This window comes from Chanodichthys erythropterus, chromosome 4, assembly GCF_024489055.1.
Source record: "Chanodichthys erythropterus isolate Z2021 chromosome 4, ASM2448905v1, whole genome shotgun sequence".
NCBI classification, from domain to species: Eukaryota; Metazoa; Chordata; class Actinopteri; order Cypriniformes; family Xenocyprididae; genus Chanodichthys; species Chanodichthys erythropterus.
Window position 1 is genome coordinate 15,877,419 of NC_090224.1, and position 19,531 is coordinate 15,896,949.

Genomic DNA, 19,531 nt, shown 5'->3' on the forward strand with positions numbered 1-19,531 from the left:
TAAAATATTTGTGTCCCTGGATTGTCGTCACTCTCAAAGGACCTGAAAGACCTGCTGAGCGAACAGAAACATCTAGCTCATTCAAGAAAGGAATTAAAGCGGATGTAGTGGAAGAACTTGTTGAGTTTGTCATATTCCCTTTCTTTCAGGCCTGACTGCACTTTTCCAATTCATTTTTACTTCAACACCATGTCTCCCATAATGCAAAGCCTTTTCAACTTCCATGCACTTCCTTATGTTTTTGGGAGTAACAGCAAGCTGTTATGATGAAGTGACAAGATTGAAATCCCCTGAAATTTTGTGTGCGAGAACTCCTGCTGCAGGTAATGTGACTGCATGTCCCATGTGTTTTTACAGTAATATTTTTCTATAGATGACACCTGCTGTTTTCTCACAAAACATTCTCCTTATTTTTTTTTTACTGCTCTTCCTTGTCCTTCTTTAAGCATGCTCAAAATGAAACCCATTTCAACCAGGAATACTGCAAAAAGTCATATTTTTGTGTAATTTTCTAGTTAAAGTAACTCATACTCCTTAAAACAAGATGGATTAATTGAAAAGCAACACTGCACAAAATATTAAGACTTGTTTTCAGAAAATGTATCTGTAATACAAGTTTATTTTGTCTTACTGTATAGCAGATTTTCTTGTTTCACAAGTAAAAACAGAATGAAAAAATCTGTCAGTATGACAAAAGTCTTAATATCGTGAACAGTTGCTTCTCAAGTGTATCTAGTTTTAGGGATTTTTAGATATTTTATAGAAAAACTGTCAAAAAAAAAAGAAGACTAATTAAAAACTCATTAAAGGTGCCCTCGAATGAAAAATTAAATTTATCTTGGCATAGTCAAATAACAAGAGTTCAGTACATGGAAATGACATACAGTGAGTCTCAAACACCATTGTTTCCTCCTTCTTATATAAATCTCATTTGTTTAAAAGACCTCCGAAGAACAGGCGAATCTCAACATAACACCGACTGTTACGTAACAGTCGGGGTGTACACCCCCAATATTTGCATATGCCAGCCCATGTTCAATGCATTACACAAAGGCAGAACGTCTGGATCTGTGCACAGCTGAATCATCAGACTAGGTAAGCAAGCAAGGAAAACAGCGAGAAATGGCAGATGGAGCAATAATAACTGACATGATCATTGATTACATGATATTTTTAGTGATATTTGTAAATTGTCTTTCTAAATGTTTTGTTAGCATGTTGCTAATGTACTGTTAAATGTGGTTAAAGTTACCATCGTTTCTTACTGTATTCACGGAGACAAGAGCCGTCGCAATTATCATTATTAAACACTTGCAGTCTGTATAATTCATAAACACAACTTAATTCTTTATAAATCTCTCCAACAGTGTAGCATTAGCCACGGAGCATAGCCTCAAACTCATTCATAAACAAATGTAAACATCCAAATAAATACTATACTCACAGGAATCGATGTATGCATGATGAACACTTTGTAAAGATCCATTTTGAGGGTTATATTAGCTGTGTGAACTTTGTGTTTGCTGTTTAAGGCAGTTGAGAGCTGGCGGGGGGCGGGGGGAATTGGGTGGGAGGTGGAGCGGGAGATTTAAAGGGGCCGCACGCTTAATCGGTGCATGTAATAATGGCTCAAAATAGGCTGTTAAAAAAATTTATTTAAAAAAATCTTTGGGGTATTTTGAGCTGAAACTTCACAGACACGCTCAGGGGACACCTTAGACTTATATTACATCTTTTGAAAAGGCACCTCTAGGGCACCTTTAAGACCAAGAGTTTTGACATAGCAGTGAAACAGGTGCTGGGACTTTTCACTGTTTATATCACTCCACTTGGTTGTGTCTGCATTCATTGACTCTTTCGCCACGTTACATAGTTACACCAGTAGGTGGCGACAAGTGACCATCTTTATGAGTAAATCATTGATTCATTAATTTAGTTGTTTCATTCAGGAATGAGTCATTGAATCATTGGCTGCATCCGAAATCGCATACTCTCTTGAGTAGGTATTATTTTAAATAATTACTTACTTTGCAACCACTAAAAAAGTACTATGAATGTAATCTGGACATGCTACATTTGCTATGTTGTCATTATCATGTGACCTAGAGTCAGTTCACTGCCATTCGCAAATCCTCAACTGTGTCCTCAAGTGTCCATTGTATGAATACTTCAGAATCTCGCCAAAGAAGTAAGTCATCCGTTTAGGTCTCCCTTTAGTGGACTTAGATGTACAACCGGAAGTCCAGAGTTTTGTGTAAATATTTACATATTAAGTAAAGATCATGTTCCATGAAGATATTTTATACATTTACCGTAAATATATCAAAAATGTATATTTGTGAGTGGATATGTGTTGCTAAAGACTTGATTTGGACAACTTTAAAAGGCGATTTTCTCAATATTTTAATAGTTGTATCTTGGCCAAATATTGTCCTGTCCTAACAAACCATTCATCAATGGAAAGCTTATTTATTCAGCTTATTTATTTAAAAATTTGACCCTTATGACTGGTTTTGTGTTCCAGGGTCACATATATAAACTAACAATAAGAAAACAACAAAAGACAAAACACAATGGAGCTGCTACTTGGAGTGAAAATGATTCTATCAATCAGAATAAAAAAGAACATATGGATAGACTGTTTTAAACTGTCAGAGCTGTTGCACTGGAGCTCTGACAAAGTCACTATATAGCATACAGTCACTGAGTGCAAAGACAACAGCTGTGCACCCCACCACTGCTGTTACTGGCAGATGAACTCACTGACATAAAAGTATGAGCTTACCACCAATCTTACACCCCCCCCAAAAAACACAACAACGACTTTCCAGATATGAGGAGCAACCTACTGTTACGAAAGTGAAAACTCTAAAAAGTTTTTAAGCTTTAACCCTAAAAATGTCATGCATGAAGCAGCTGTCTCCTGTTGTTCCCATTCTTGTTAAAGAACAATGCTCCTGCTGCCAGTGCTTTGGAAAACACAGTCGAGGCTGAACGATTACTGTCTGACTGTGTGTTTATTTTGTAATCGAGTTCCAGGAAATCCTCGGCTATATAGGAAAGTCAGGTCTCGCTTTATGCACAGTATGTCAAGTTTATAGCCAAGTTACATTAAGTCATAAATATAGCTAGTTTATTTTTTTTTATTTTTTTTATAAAGCCAAAGGTTATTGTGGGTTTTGATTAAAATGCTAATCAATTGCATAGGGGCAATTTATAATAATTAGAGTTTGAATTGAAAATAACAACCTAATTTGGCCAATACTTAGATCTCCATAAGCCTTTTTATGTCGCTATGATCATGTCACATAAACGAACGATCCCAGTCCATAACCAATTAAGTTAGAACAAGACATCACGCCTCTGTACTTTAAATCCGGAAGACACGCCCACAGCGAACTTGTGCAACGGCGCCACAAAGCGATTGGCCAAGGCACGCTGTCAATCACCGATCTCTGCCATTCCTTCCGTTCCGCCAACGAGACTTTACACAGATGTGTTGCAGGCGTGATCAGTTGAGGCGGTGGGACTCCTCCGTTCGCACAGTGGGATCAACTTATTTCAAAGGATCTACCGTGCTCTATTCGGACACCTTGAGTTCAATGTAACAGGTATCGTAAGCAGCGTAGGTCAAGGTGATCGGGGAGTTACTTTGTTGTAGAATTGAGCCTATTTAGTCGGGGTTTTAAACGCAGAAGAAAATGCCTGTAGCTTCTCTTCTGCCTTTCACGGCCACTCCGAATAGGAAGTCCGCCAGCCCGACCTCCTTCAGGCTCACGGAGAAATTTATCTTGCTTTTAGTGTTCAGCGCCTTTATCACCCTCTGCTTCGGAGCTATCTTCTTCTTGCCGGATTCCTCTAAGCTGCTCAGCGGAGTTTTCTTCCGCTCGTCCTCGGTGGAGGCAGAGACGCGCACAGGTACGGTCAGTGACACGAGCACCGGGACGGGCAAGGATGAGAAGATCCTGGCCAAGATTAGAAAAGACCACGAAAAGGCGCTGATTGAGGCTAAGGACACCCTACAGAAACGGCCGGACGAGATCAAGCAAGACATTATCAGCGACAAGGAGAAAGTTGCGCAAAATGGACAGATCAAAGGAGCGAAAGGTGACAGTTTGCCGTTCGTTCAGTACGTGCGGCCGCCTGGAGCAACAGGGCACGAGCCCGCGGATCCTGACATTAAAGCTAAAAGAGCCAAGATAAAAGAGGTACGCTTTTATTATTATCATATAAGTTACTCTTTTTTTCTTTCCTCACACTCTAGAAGGAAACCATGTCGGATATTGTTGTGAAAATAAATAACTTTTCCCAGTGTAACGTTAGAGAAACCAAATTAATAACCGTTAAATGTCAGTCTCGGTGACTTTGGAAGGGGACTGTTGGAGACAGTCTCAGTTTCAGGAAACATTTCCCCAAACAATGAAGAAAATACAATGTTGTAATACGATAAAGAAGTGCACGTGAGCGATGCTTGTTGACGAACCTGTATGGTCTGACCGGTCTGACCTGATGACGGTTGATGGACACGTAACGTTAAGTTCTGTCACTCACACGAGGGCGCGCGCTCATTCATTCTGTCGGTCATTCGCCGAACTGTAGTTTGATGACTGACAGGCAGCATTTTAGTCCTCTTTATTTTGCTCAGTGTTTCAGTTCGCATTCCCTGTTGTCAATATGTAGGCAACATTACGTTTCCGTCAGTTTTTGTTTCCAGTCAGTTTTCACCATATTCCGGAAAGCGTTACCTGTTATTTGCTGCTTTAAACCATGTTTCCCTGCCTTTTCAGTGTAACTGCCTCTATTTCACAGAGTATTGCAGTCCGTATTCCCTTGTTTTTAGTGAGAGTTCCCTGTTTTTCAGTATGTATTTCCTACTTTCTCTATCATTTTAGGCAGTTTTTCAGTTTATTAAGCAGTATGCACTACCTACATTTCACTATTGCCTGTTTTTCTGTATTCCAGTCAGTAGTCTGCTTTTTAATATTTCAGTCAGTACTGGTTCAGTCAACCTTGCCAGCATTAGTCAGTGTTTTCTGTTTTTTTAGTGAGTTTTACCTGTATTTTCAGCCAGTATTTCCTGGTTTCGGCCAGTATTTAACCAGTAAGCATAGAAGACTGCATTCCCTTCAGTATTCCAGTGTTTTTTTTTAAAGCTACTATTCCCCATTTCACTCATCATTTATTTCCTTGTTTTTTTTTTTTTATTATTATTCAGTCAGTCAGTATTTAAATAAGTTTCAGTCAGCATTTCCTGTTTTTTGGCCAACATTAACATTATCTTAATATTCTTGGGAAGTGTTTCACATTCTATTTCCTGTATTTCAGACAGTCATAATTGAGCTACATGTTTTTACATGATGAGGGCATTTTTTTTGTTTACATGTATAAACTCGATAAGTTATATCATAAGTGAAAGTGCAAGGTTGGTCATCATTATCATATTCCGTATGTTGCAACATAAGAAATGTCATAACGATGTAAAAACATTTTCACTGTAAGGAAATAACACGATAATGATAACTTGTAAACCTTTTAAAGACAGACCTACTGTAAAGTATTAGGTTGTTAATCCATGCATTTGCTTATATAATATATATTATTACAATTAAATAATTAAGCAGTGGAATTCCTGGTGAAAAACTACATTACACATGTTGCTGTACAGAAAATGACACCAGTCAGAGTCGCAAAAATCAACACACTCCAAAATAGCCCCGCCCACTCCCATGAAGCACTGTGAATGACACAAATTAGTTAATCTCCCTACGCTCTCAAAATACTGAAATGTTTGTATATATGCATATTCTGAAATAAACTTAAAATATATTGTTTTATACATATAATCAACGTTTGTAAATGAGTAGTTTTATATTTCTCCACTGTGTCCCTTTAGTGAAGTACTAGTATTAAACTTTGGCCAATAACTAATATAGACAGTGGTTGATATTTATGCATCCCTGATTAATGACAATTTCGAGCATGTTTTACCTACATTATTACTCACTTATCAAAGTTCTGTTTGGATGGAACAAAGTTGATTTGATTATTTTGAAACTATAATATTACATTGGGAAATTTTGTTTGCCTTGAAAAATGCACAAAAAATATTGATTTAGCTGTTGAATATATTGTGATGCTATTAGTGATGCTGGTGTAGCTTTTTTGTGCTTTAGAGTGGTAGAGAATCAATCAGGTTGAGTCAAGCTACGCTTAATATCTTGGTTGAGGTAACCGGTTAAATTGTTAACTGTGAGCTTGTAAAGAAGCATAAACAAGGCTGTCATTTCTTGTTTCTGTCAGGGTGGGTGCTTTTAGAGTATGTCAGGCCAGTCTAATATTCCCTCAGTACGAGTCGAGACTTTGGCTTGATTAAATTAATTTTGCTATTGATTGAGACCCAGTTTTTCCCATTTGAATCAGGCAAGTACAGGGTAAAGATACAGATGAAAACTGACAGCATGGTGAAGCTTTAAAATCGCCTTTCAGTTGTATTGACCTTGTGTCCTTGCTTTTTCATCTGAGCTGGTTTCTGGAATTCCTCCTAGTTTATCCTACTCAATGAGTCACTACGTTTCAGTTTCAGTTATTTGCATAAGAAAATGGTCCCTATGGTGTCCTCCAAATTTACATTGTGTCACTTTGTAATGTCAACTTATGTTTTGAGATTTTGTTCTACTTGTTTGCATAGTAGAGGACTCTTTTCCTCTCCTAATAGACGTCAACAGTCCAGGTTGTACTAGAGATTGCTGTAATGCCCTTCGAGCTGATATAAAACATTAAACCTATATCAAGTGATTTGACTAAAATGTATTTAGTTCAAATACATTCAAGCGTCTGACACACAGGAATGGCTAACCGTGGAAAACCTGTTGATAATATGGTGGCTCCTCAGAGTTCGTTAACCAGAGTTGGATATGTTTTAATGCTGGGATTAAACTGTTATAGAGTTAAGCACATTAATGCATGCAGAAGCCTCCGCGTTCCTCTTCAAAAGCATTGGTGTTCCTGCGGATCTGACAAGCCCCTCATCTCTCCTGCTTAATGCAGCGGCTCAGCATGAGAACAGTGATAATTCACCCCTGAATAGCGGGATTTCATCCATTGATCGCTGGCATGAGGGAAACAAATAGTCACAGCTGGACCCTGTGGGGTCTCACTTGTCAGACGCGACTGTGGGCACTCTGTCTCGCCTCGCCAGACACTCTGACCTTTGAGGAGCAGAATTGCCTTTGAAAATAGATTGATCTTGAGGTTATGATGTAAAAAATGGTTGTGTGAGATTGTTTTTTTTTTTCTGCTTTTGGAACTGAAAGTTGCGATTTTGTAATATGGATATACCACATTGGTATTAACAGGACTGTTTTTGCCTCTTTGCGTTTACATTTTTTCATATATAATTGGCCAGTGGTTCCCAAACTGGGGTACGCAAGGTGACAAAAGGGGGTACGCGAACAAAATGCTGAGAAGTTCATTTAATTCTACCTTAAAATAATATTAGAATCGAGCATGTATTTCTAACTGCCAAAATGTCATAAATCCAGTACATTTAATCAAATTACCTCATCATTTGCAGTCAAAAATGACTGTATCCACAGAAGCAGCATGCATATGATGGATTGAGTGCAGTCTGCTGCCTTAAATCATGCTAAATTACTGTCGTTCTCAAATCTCGACAATGCACCTTTGGAAAACTGGGGATTTAGCACTTACTCGCATGAAGAACATATAGACACTGAGTCAATGTTTCAATTATTCATTCACATTCACTTGCTTCATTACTGAATGAATGACTCGATGACTCACTCATAAAAACAGACACGCTGCCACCTACTGGCGGTTTTAGTTTAATATTTAAAAGTTTTACTTAGTTTTACCATCATTGCATATTTCTCTATTGAACGTTTTTTTTATTTAAAACATTATTTATTTTACAAAGTTATTCATAAAGGTAAAAAAAAAAAATGCACTGGAAAATCAGTTTAGGGGGCAAATATTGTCCAAAAGTGGGCCAAAACGTTTTTTTTTTTTTTTATAACCGTGTGAACTGCACAAACTACATGGAATCTGATCTTTGTTATCGGTGTTTTGTGCATGCAGGTCAGTTTAGGAGATGTAAAGGGGTGGTCACACTGCACTTTTCGTTCCATTGACTTCCATTCAAAAGCATGCCAATGCGTCAGACCGGAAACGCAAGCTCGTGTGAAAAGTTTTGCATTTCGCTACGTTCCAAAGTTCAAGTTTGGTGAACTCTGACCTGTGAATTCACATCACGTGAAGATGTGCGACCAGTAGAAGATTGTTTTGTCACTGCATGACCTCTTGGATGAATTAAAAGAATGATATTTTTTGCAGTAAAGTCAAGTAGTTTGTATATTTTTACATTTTTGAATGTATTACTAATATGTTATATGTTAAATTCATGTTTATAATAAAAAAAAAAAAAAAAAAATTAAAAAAAAAGACGTAGACCGTGATGTTATATCACAACCGTTGCAGCATCTGATTAAATTTTGCACGTTCAAAGTCTGGTGTGACTGCGGTTCACACTCAAATCTGATATTGAACTTTTTGTTCATCAAAGAATCCTGAAAAAAAAAAGTATCATTGATTCCACAAAGCAGCACAACCATCTTCAGCATTGAGGATAATAAATGTTTTTTGAGCAGCAAATCAGCATATTAAAATGATTTCTGAAGGATCATGTGACACTGAAGAATGGAGTAATGTTGCTTAAAATTTATCAGCTTTGCCAACACCAGAACAAATGTATATTAAATTACAGTGTCAATTTCGTTGACGAATAATTTTTGTCATAATTTTCATCAACAACATTTTTTTCACAGACGAAAACGAGACGATGACTAAATAAAAATGCGTTTTAAATGACTAAAACTATGACTAAACTATGACTAAAATCTACTCAAATTTTTGTCAACAAATAAAAATGAGACGTAAATGAAAGGGAGGGACGATTTGGGAAGATATCCAGTCAGGACTGCTGTCCTGTGTGGAAGATGCGCACATTTGAAGTGTAACGTGCAGATCTAACCGCGGTAAAAGCGGCGCTGTTGTGCACTCTACAGGTCTGTGCAGCAGCACTTCAGACTGCTTCACAATTAATGAATAGCGCACATTTATACCAAGCGATTGCTTAATAAGAAATTTTAATGAAAACTATAATAGTACCTCAATGAAAAGTGTGTCAATCCCTGAAAAGTCCTGATTTTTGCTCTTTCTGTCTTTTTGCACTTGAACGGTGAAAAACCGTCTGCTTTGGCGGGCAAAGTACAGTTGGGTGAACATAAATAGTTTGGGGAATATCAGATCTATCCGTGTATTGTTAGAGAAATGCTTAATGCATTACAATTTATCTAAATTAGATTTTAGTCGACTAAATCTACAGTAGATTTAGTCGACTAAAATCTTACGATATTTAGTCAACTAAAACTAGACTAAAACTAAAACAATTCCCGATGACTAAAATATAACTAAAACTAAATGGCATTTTAGTCAAAAGACTGACTAAAACTAAATCAAAATTTGCTGTCAAAATTAACACTGATTACAGCCCCTTCTGGGCTTGGCCCTAATATTAAGATATTGTATTAATATTTCACAATATTACTGTTTTTACTGTATTTTTATCAATTAAATGCAGCCTTGATCATAAGAGTTTTTCAAAAACATTAAAATTTTACGAACATCCAACTTTTAAACAGTAGTGTATGCATAAGTTTAATGTTTCTTTTGTTAAATCGCTGTTCTTGAATAATTATATTACTAACAGCAATATATAATCAACCCTAATATGGGTTGTTAATGATTAACCCTATTAACAACCCTAATAATGCAGAAGCAAGTCCATAGGCCATTGACTTGACAAAGTACACCAAACCATACCTTAAGTATTCCCCGCCAAATTGGATTTGTTCATGGCTCTTTAGCAATAGTTTAAAGCAAATGAAATCTAATGTGGATTGAGAGTGGCCAGTATGCTTCAGTAACCACACTCCTTATCATTCAGACTTCACAAAGGTATCTTTGTTTATGGCTTCTCACCTCCACCTGAAATTCTCTCCCTTGTGCATGACTGCCGCAGGAAGTGCTCACAGGCAACATCACACACCCATCTGGGCTCTGAGCTCCTCTCATTCATTATAGATGACAGAGCTCTCCGCATGCTCAAACCTCATCTCTCTCATCATTAATTATGCATAATTCAAGCTAATAAGAGAAATTAATTCTTATCGAGTTGTTCACAGGTAATCAATGCAGATGGGCAACATAGTAAAAAATGTATACAAATTAAACTTTAAATGTGAATATATGGTGGAATGGAGAGGCAATTCAACCTAGCGGGCATTTTGAAAGAATCAAAAGTGCCTAATCATGGATGATGCAGAAAGTTGTAGTGCATAACGTTAACTTTTTTTTTTTTTTTTTTTTTTTTTTTTCCTACTGTCTTTTGCTTTTCAGATTGTATGATGTGACTGCAGTGAGATCTTGGATAAAAGGCAAACTGTGACAGCAATGGTCTTTTATGTCAGATTATGCAATATACATCTTGGGTAGAGCTCTCCACAAAATGACACTAACGCATTCTTTTTCAATGACAACTTCCGGTGCCATACGCGACCGTTGGCATCAGGATGTGGGTGTGTAAATCAGCATTTAATCAGTTTAAACATTGCATGCTACATTAACCGCTCCAAAACTACTGATTTTGTCCTGCGTTGCAATTCATATGTGATCCCTGAAATGAGTTTCAGATGGTAAAAATCTCACATGGTGCACTTGATTTGACTTTAGGTATATCAGTATATCCGATAGCTTTAAAGGTTCTGTATTATTGTAATTGTTCCTCTATAATGATGCTTTGAATGGCCATTGAATGTCATAGGTTATTTTTGGACCTCTTTTGCGCTATGAGCAAGTAGATCACGCAAACGCTTTTTATCATTGCAGCCTCTTTTGTATCTCTGATGTTTTTCAACTTTTGGTCATGGCTTTTATTCCAGGTCTGTTTGTTTTCCCTCTATCATATAGTGACTTTCCCCCCTGAAAGCTGAAATGCTTAGATGCTAAATAATTCAGCTGGCTTTCTTTCGTTTTACTACTTGTGAATAAGGCATGGTCTTACTCTTAGAGATGGAATTTGCTGGTGGAGATGAGAGTGAGATCTTTTGGCCTTGTACAACATACCTGCACTCTTTTACAACTATGGCTGTGATCAGCGTCGGTTGTCTGGAGACCTAAGCCAGCCCTCGGATTATTTGGGTCAATCTCGCTTTAGCCAGAAGCAGCCCGGCTGACCTTAGGTACTGAGAAATGGAATGAATGCCTCCAAGCAATAGCACAGCTGCTGCAGGCAAAGTTAGTCTCCTGCCAGTCCCATCTTTTTATTCTAATTTTTGTTCTTGAGGTGGCTCGAATGTTCTCCAGTGGCCAGAATACATTCACTTATTTGAGGGTTATATTATGGTGTTTTTGTAGTGTACTGATAATGGATAGTAAGAGGAGAAATCGTGAAAAAAGCAAAATCCAAAAGCAGCGTTATCTCCAGCGGCTTTAAAAGGCATATCTTATTTGTTGGTGTAGGATCCAAGATGTTTTTCTTTTTTGTTATATGAATTGCATGGTCTTTTCTACACTAAAACACAGATTAGATTTAGCAGATTAAAATGTATGTGTAATGGATAACACAAGGGATTTTTGCCTAGTGTTTTCATGGAGCATTTGGACACCGTAGTGATTGCTTGTTTTTTCCAGTAATTGAATACTCTAAAATCAGAGTCCAGAGCTGATTAGAGGAGCAATAAACATCTGCCCACACAAGCATGCGTTTAACAGGAGATGCATGAGAGGATGCAGCAATGAATCAATAAGGTCAATAATAATTGAACATGAAAATAATCAACAGTGTGTTTAGTTTAGATTAGTTGGGTCTTGGCATTTGCTCTTTTTGAATGAAGAATCTGTCAGTGATGGCACTGTAAAAATGCCTTAAATTTTATATCCGTTGTCAATCATGGTAGTTGCCACAACTTTGAATAGTTCATAATTGCATGTCATTGTGCCTGCAGGTCAATCAGACAGTTTGTTAGGTTTTAAATAAAATGTGATAGTAATTTTATTAATTGAGTTGCATTTGATTTCAAATTCCAAAGTAATTTTATGTTTTCAGGAAGAGTAGTCCAGTTGGTTTGTGGTTTTGTAACTCTGGTTATTTACTGGTTTGAAACTATGAGATTTTTTTTATGTATACATTACCGTTTGAAGGTTTATGGGTCAATAAGGTTTTTAAATGTTTTTGGAAGTCTGTAAAGTTTATTGGGTTAAAAATACAGAAAAAACTGTAATACTGTAATATTGTGAAATGTCATTACATTTTCTCTTTTAATACATGTTAAAATGTAATTTATTCCTATGATGACAGCTGAATTTTCAGCATAATTACTCCAGTGTTCAGTGTCACATGATTCTTCAGAAATCATTCTAACGTTAATTGGCTGCTCAAGAAACGACGTTTCGCATCAATGTTGAAAACAGTTGTCCTCCTTAAAGCAGAACCAAGCGGCAACCTCCCCCTTTCTCTCGTGAAGCCAATACGGAAGTAACTTAAACTGCGATTCATCGACTGGCCGCTAGGGACAGGCTCCAAAAGAGAGCAGAATCTCATAGAGTCCCATGTTAAATTGGCCAAGTTTATAGCAGAAAAAAACATGTTTACAAGTTGGTTCAAATTGTGGTTTTGGTCTATACTGCTATTTTTGCCCTTCATGACAACTCTGAGGGGGGTGAATTTTTTTTATAACTTATCCGTTTAAATTAAATTAAGCCTTAAAGTTCTGCATAATTAAGGGCGTGGTCACTTGAGTGACAGGTAGAGTGCGCTGCAGTCTGTGAGCCGTCACTTTACCTCAGCTGCCGCTGAATTTGGCATCTCAGCCGTTTTTGTGCTTTTTTTCTTGATTATTTTATACAATTATAAAATATGGCTTGCTGCATAATATTCGAGACTGACATGTGTCTGTGTAGATGTGCGTGCATGCGGAAGAAACAGAACACACGTTGTTGGATCGTGGCATTGGCTGAAGTTTTGATTGCGAGATTAACTACAATGACAATACCAGGAGGATATACAACTCTGACAGCACTGCTTGGATGTTATAACTAAAACTGCTGCAGTATTTTGAAAAAAAATATACTTTGGACACAGGCTCATTTGTTTGTTAGATACGATCGCTGCTCAGATTGCATCCTTTCTTAAAGAACGATGACAGAGAGCAGATCATTCAGAAGAAATGTGAAATTTTTTTTTTTTTTTTTTTTGCAATGGACCTTTTATATTTTACCCAAGTGCCACAGATTGGATTCATCTCGCGATCTCTATAAAGGTATGAAGTCCCATTTGATGTTCCATGTTGTTATTTGCACACCCAACACAAATTACTGGTGTTGGAGCATCTATATCTTAAAAAAAACACCGTAAATTCAAATTGACAGTAAACCTTTAGAACTTTCTGATGTTAAAACTTATCTTTATTAATAATTTAGATAGTATCTAGATAGATAGCTCCTTTGCTTGCTAACGTGGTCACGTCGAGTTAGGCGGGCGTGGTTTCAGCAACCAATCACATCAGCTCAAACCACCTCCCCGCCTCTTTGCCCATTTTCAGTTATCCGGGAGTGACGCGCAGCTAAGATGGCCGCGGCCTCATTTTCGCTTCAAAACTGCTGTTCAGAACTCTATGGGTGACGTCACGGACGCTACGTCCATATTTTTTTACAGTCTATGAGCAGAACTCAGTAAGATTTGCGAAGCTCCCCCTACAGGTTCCTTCAGTGAATCACACTGTTGTAAATACAATACTTCAAGCGCAGCTCTGGACTACAACGCTCACCAGCGCAGTAGTTTTGCAAAAACAGTACAAGAAATCTTGATGGAGGTGGGTAATTTTCGAAATTGTCTTATAAAGTAATAAAATATACATTTGTTTTTGATATACCGTAAAGCATTTTGTCACTCTCGCGTGAACGTGAACATGAGACGAGATTGTGTCGGGTCGATGCAGCTCAACTTGCAAGTGCTGTATTCTGGCGTAGACGTGCCAGAGGGGGTTAGTGCACGCCTCAAACACACCACTACAAGTCAATTAACCATCGTAAGGACTAAAAAAGTTACTTAGTTCTGCTTTAATATTCTTGTGGAAACTGTGATGCATTTGTTTTCCTTGGATTTCTTTTGAACCTTCAATTTATCAGTTTACTTAAAACCGACAACACAATCTCATGGCAATTTGTAACTATTTTACGTTTTGGGGATTTGGTAGCTAATTGGTATGAAATCTCATTTGTACATTTTCATTTGATCTGCTGTCTGTTCACTGACTGTTTAGCGGTTTTGGGGTGGCCCTTCGAGCTTATTTTATTATAGGGATGCACAATATATTGGCCACAATATCGGTAATGGTCGATATATGTTCATCATTTATGTTATCATTATTGGCCTGATAAGATAATTTGGCAGATTATGTTAAAGCTGATAAATAATGGATTATTTCCTTCAGCTGAAACACTTGTTCAGATGCAGACTGTAATAATGGTTTTAAATTGCTTGAAATAGGATGCGCGGTATACCGGTACTGGAAAAATACCTGTGTGTATATATATATATATATTTTTTTTATTTCAAACGGTATGATATTATGATTTTGCTCATTTCGGTATATGCTGCTGTTCTGAAGTTCACCGCTAGGTGGCAGTGTGCTACCCAAACTGACGCGAAACCGGCAAATGTGACAACATAGAGGAATAAAATGGATAAAGCAGTTGACTCTCACTCAAACACGCCCAAAACTAATTAATAATGAGCGCAATAGATGCATAATTTGAAATTACTTAGCACCTGTCACTTGCTCATCCTGACTTACGAGATCAAGACGAGATCAACAGGTCAGTGCGTCATTCAAACGAATAAATAATACTGGTATTAGATTGTGGTACCGTACCGAAGCCAAAATTGTGGTATCGGCCTATCCCTACTTGGGATATGGCTTTTAAGGGTGAGACTTTTGTTTTTGTTATCAGGCTCTCAAAAATTCTATAAAATTTGGATTTTGATTTATCGGCCGATATATCGGTTATCGGCTTTCAAATATAAAGAATTATCGGTTATCTGTATTGGCCAAAATGTTTGAATGGTAGTGTATATTATATTTTAACCGTTAACCATATTTTCATGCAATGCACTGCGTACATTGAATAGACTTTAGCTTGCACATTGTTTGAAGGCGTTCATTAGGCAAAATGTTGAATATCTGATTTAGTGAAATAATTGACAGATTTATTAATCGTGATTGGCTGATTTTTTTTTTTTAAGCCAAAATATATAGCCTGCTGTATCACCCTAATTTAGAAATAGTAAAAACACATCCATAAGAAATTATGAAATGAAATGTTATTTTATGTAATATTTACTAAATTATAAGTAAATAATTTGAAAATGAATTTCATGAAAATAAATCTTGAAAATAAACAGACTTGTACTTTAAATGGCAAAAGTTAAATCAAAATGGCTAAAGTTTAATCAGTGAATTCTACACTCTGTGCTCAGGCATTATCATCGCTATCAAAATAAAAGTCCTGCTTACAACACATCGGCCAAACAGAAAAACTTATGCGCCGATGCAGATAATTAAAGATGGCAAATATCGGCTAATATATATCAGTCGACAACTAATTAATTAATTGTTAGTTGCAGCCCACCTGTGCATCAATTTTTTCTGGCCATTAATCAGTTCTAGCAGCAGCTTCTCCATTATGTAGCTGGTCTTTGTATGCATGCCAAGTTGTTCTTGTTTTCCAGGGATGATGGGTCAATGCTAGACAATAACCTTCTGGTGCACTGTACGACCCAACCTTCACTTCCCCTCAATGATTTATATTTTCATCTTTAAATGTAAAGCATCTCTTAAGCATGTCAGCAATAATCCCACTTCTCCCACTGTCTTTGCTTCTTACAAATTGGAATAGGTTTTATGACTACACAATCCACTTTCATTGAACCATAAACCATCAAAGGAAGCAATAAAGTGCAGATCTATTAAGAAAGTGTTATTTGAAGCAACAACACTTTGCTTTGGTGAAAGTTTACTCTCTGATTTTACTACAGTGTTCTGAGACATTAATTTCATTTAAATATTTGCTCTTGGTTGTTTTATTGTGCTTGTCAGCCTGTTAAACAAATAATGGATGCCACTGCCTCATATTCTGTATTGGAAGGGAGGGAAAAATCGATTATCCTTTCACAAAGTCTTCATTAGTTTGCCACATGTCAGCTGAAGAGGGTCAAATCTTGTTGCTTTGTTTTCAGTCACTAATAAAAAGGTCATGTCAATACGTGTCATGGTGGTTTTGTATTGCTCTTGTCCAAGAGCTGTTGAATACATAAAGGAGTGTCTAGTATCTATTACAGTGACAGTTGACACTGATGAATTTATAGGAGACAGTGTTGTTTCTCATACAGGTGTATTAGGGTAAAACTGCTTGCCGTACAAAAAAATAAAAATAAAAAAATCCATCAGTCTTGCCTGTGCACAGGTAGGGCTCAGTCTGTCATGTATCTTGCTGGTTGCTGCTGTGGATTTTTATGAAACTTTCAGACTATCTGCCCTTTTTCTTCCATCCCCGAAGCCAAAAGGATTAAGCAGAAAGCTTGATTTTTTTTTTTTTTTTTTTTTTTTATCCCTACACTGAATCTAAGAGTTTTCTTTTTGTGGGTCAGAGATCCTTAAAGCCGACCGCTACAGGTCTACCTCCATTTTATGACAACACATCAGGTTTAACAGTAGTGTAACTTTCAGAGCAGAAATCGTAGCTTGGTGCCTCTGGCTTATTTTGAAAATTGCCCTAGTTTAATTATAGGTGGTAACAGCTTCTCTCAGCTTGCATAGAGAATTGTGAAACATAATATGCCTTTTTAATGCTTTATGAATGTGGCTTAATGATGCAGGGTAGGGCATGATCTCAAATACATGCACACTATTTTATTACAGTTCTCATATTTATTAAAGTAATAGTTTGTCTAAAAATGCAGTCACCCTCATGAAGTTCCGGACATATATGACTTACTTCCATGGGCCACAAATGGCGAATTTGTTTGAAGCATATTCAAAATGCATTATACAAGTTGTCCATATGACCATTTGCGCTATATTTCAAGTCTTTTGAAGCCATATGGTAGCTCTATCTGAAGAACAGACTGAAATTTAAGCTGTAAAATCTTGACTTGCTCTACTTGACATGTTTATTAGAGAAGTTGCAATGACTAATTCATGAACAAATAATTTTTTTTGAGTGGGATATTTTCATTGAATCTGTTGATCCAATTTACAAAACATCTGAGTGATTTATCCAATCTGTTTTTGAAGTTTTCTTAAGATCAGTTTCCATTCACTGTAATTGCACGAAAAAGAGAATCCGATACATTATTCTGCTTTTGTGTTCCACATAACTGAACTGTTTGAAACCATAGTAAGAAAATACGTTTTCTTATTTGACTGAACTAGTCTTTAAGTAAATATTGCTTCAAGTAATTATTCAAGACAAGTGCACAGTCAGTAATAAAATGTGCAAAGAAACAATTTAATAACAATATATAATAAAGATGCAAATGAAGTAAACAGTGCAATTAGTATTCAAGTAAACATTCAGAGAATGAAAATAATAATAGAATTTAGCTTAGTCTTCACTGCATGATTATTAGTTATAATACTGTTACTTGCCTCTCAGAACACTGCTGCACTGCCATTGAAATATGACATTAATTTATGGAGCTACATCAGAAATTTGACTGTTAAACATTTTGTGGCGAGGCTGGTGAAAATGTTGGCAGGGCAAGAAAAATCTGAATGATTGGCCATCAGAGTAATATCCTTACTGTATTATTTATTTGTTTAGGCCAAACTTTTTGTATTTTATTGTAGAGGGCTTGCTAAACCTACTACAGTAATGCTGCCAAGAACAATGAAAGTTCTTTTTTTTTCCATGTCAGTATTGTTTTTTGGTTCATGTTACTTCTGCTAAACTGCATTTACACTGCAAGCTCTGATGCACACATCTGATATTTTGACAAATCAGATTTTATAATGTACCTGTTTGCTTTCACTTAAGACAAACTTACTGTTTTTTCTGTTCACCACACTCAGCTGCGTTAGAGAGCGTTTGACATCCCTAGACACCACACTTCTTTTCAGACAGAAATTTGTCCATTCATCCCACAATTTGAGAAATGGCTTGGTACCGGAGGAGGACGCACCTCGCGGCATGCCGTTGGCCGGCCGCCACGCTTCCACTCTCATTCGGAGAGCCAGGCAAATGGCTGTAACTTAACTCTGCCTCCCTGTTTTCAGCTGTGAGACTGGGTTGTCTCTGGAGAGTGGGTTTGGCAGTGGATCAATGGCTCTGTGTGCCTTAGAGGGAGATGGAGAGCGTGTATGGTAGCGTGAGCCAGGCTAGCCATAGCTCCTGTGCCAGAGAGGCACATGTCCACCCACTTGAGCCACACCTGTTCTTTGGCATGCCGTCTGCAGGTGCTTCTCATGGGTCGGGCGTGAGCTGTGTTACTGTTTCACCACTGAATTTGTTGTTTTGTCGTTCGTGGTGTCTATTTCAGGTGTTTTGCTTACGCACACAAACGCATACAGCGGGTCATTAACCCATGGAGCTTCACTTGGCAGTCAGCGATTGGCCTTCATTATGCTGATAATGTACAGCGGTACCACATGGCAGGGTTTTTTTTTTTTTTTTTTTTGTTTATTCATATGCGACCGTAGCATACCAATTCAAAACATTCACCCCTAATTACTCAATTTAACAGTGAAATATCCTGAGATCCAGCATGGACTGATCCATTGGCTGGGAAGCAATCCCTCCAACTCATCTTCTATTCTAGTTGATTCACTGAAATTTCAGCAACTGAAAATATTCACTTAAAAAAGTAGTACAACTTACTGAAATAATGTCCATAGTTAGTTGGATAGAAAAAAATAACTTTACAGAGGAGCAGTTTACATATACTATTACATATTCATTACACTTTTACTTCATTATTTAATGTATGTTTGAAGTCTGTCATGAAATCAAGCTTTTATTACAGCCACCATTTAAATGTTTATATTCAACATTGAATTTGAGTAGAAACAATTATATCATTAAAATGTTGACATAAAAACTGCCTTAAATGCAATTTAAATGTTTGTATACAACTTTGCGTGTTGATTTTATTAAATTAATTGTATTAATTAACTGTTTTGGTTACTGTGTTTTGACAAAAAATAAACTGAAATGAAATAAAATTAAATTAAAAATAGAATAAAATAATTCCTGTGCATCATTTTTCTTATCGTTATTCCCGTGAGCATCTTCCCTATAATCTCGATCTTAAAATATTTCTTAAAATATTCTTATTTCTGAATAGCTGAACTAAATCATGTCAGTATGATTCTTATTTTTCTTGCATGAATGGTCT

General features: G+C 36.8%; 1 protein-coding gene across 1 annotated transcript in view; it reads left to right on the forward strand.

Annotated features, from left to right (window-relative positions):
* Window positions 1-3,484: 3,484 nt before the first annotated feature.
* The window catches only part of man1a1 (mannosidase, alpha, class 1A, member 1), a 132,837-nt gene continuing 116,790 nt past the window's right edge, over window positions 3,485-19,531 (forward strand). Inside the window, exon 1 of the mRNA XM_067384301.1 lies at window positions 3,485-4,208. Within this exon, the coding sequence (XP_067240402.1) occupies window positions 3,702-4,208 (507 nt within the window). The 5' untranslated portion in view covers window positions 3,485-3,701. The remainder of the gene's footprint in view (window positions 4,209-19,531) is intronic.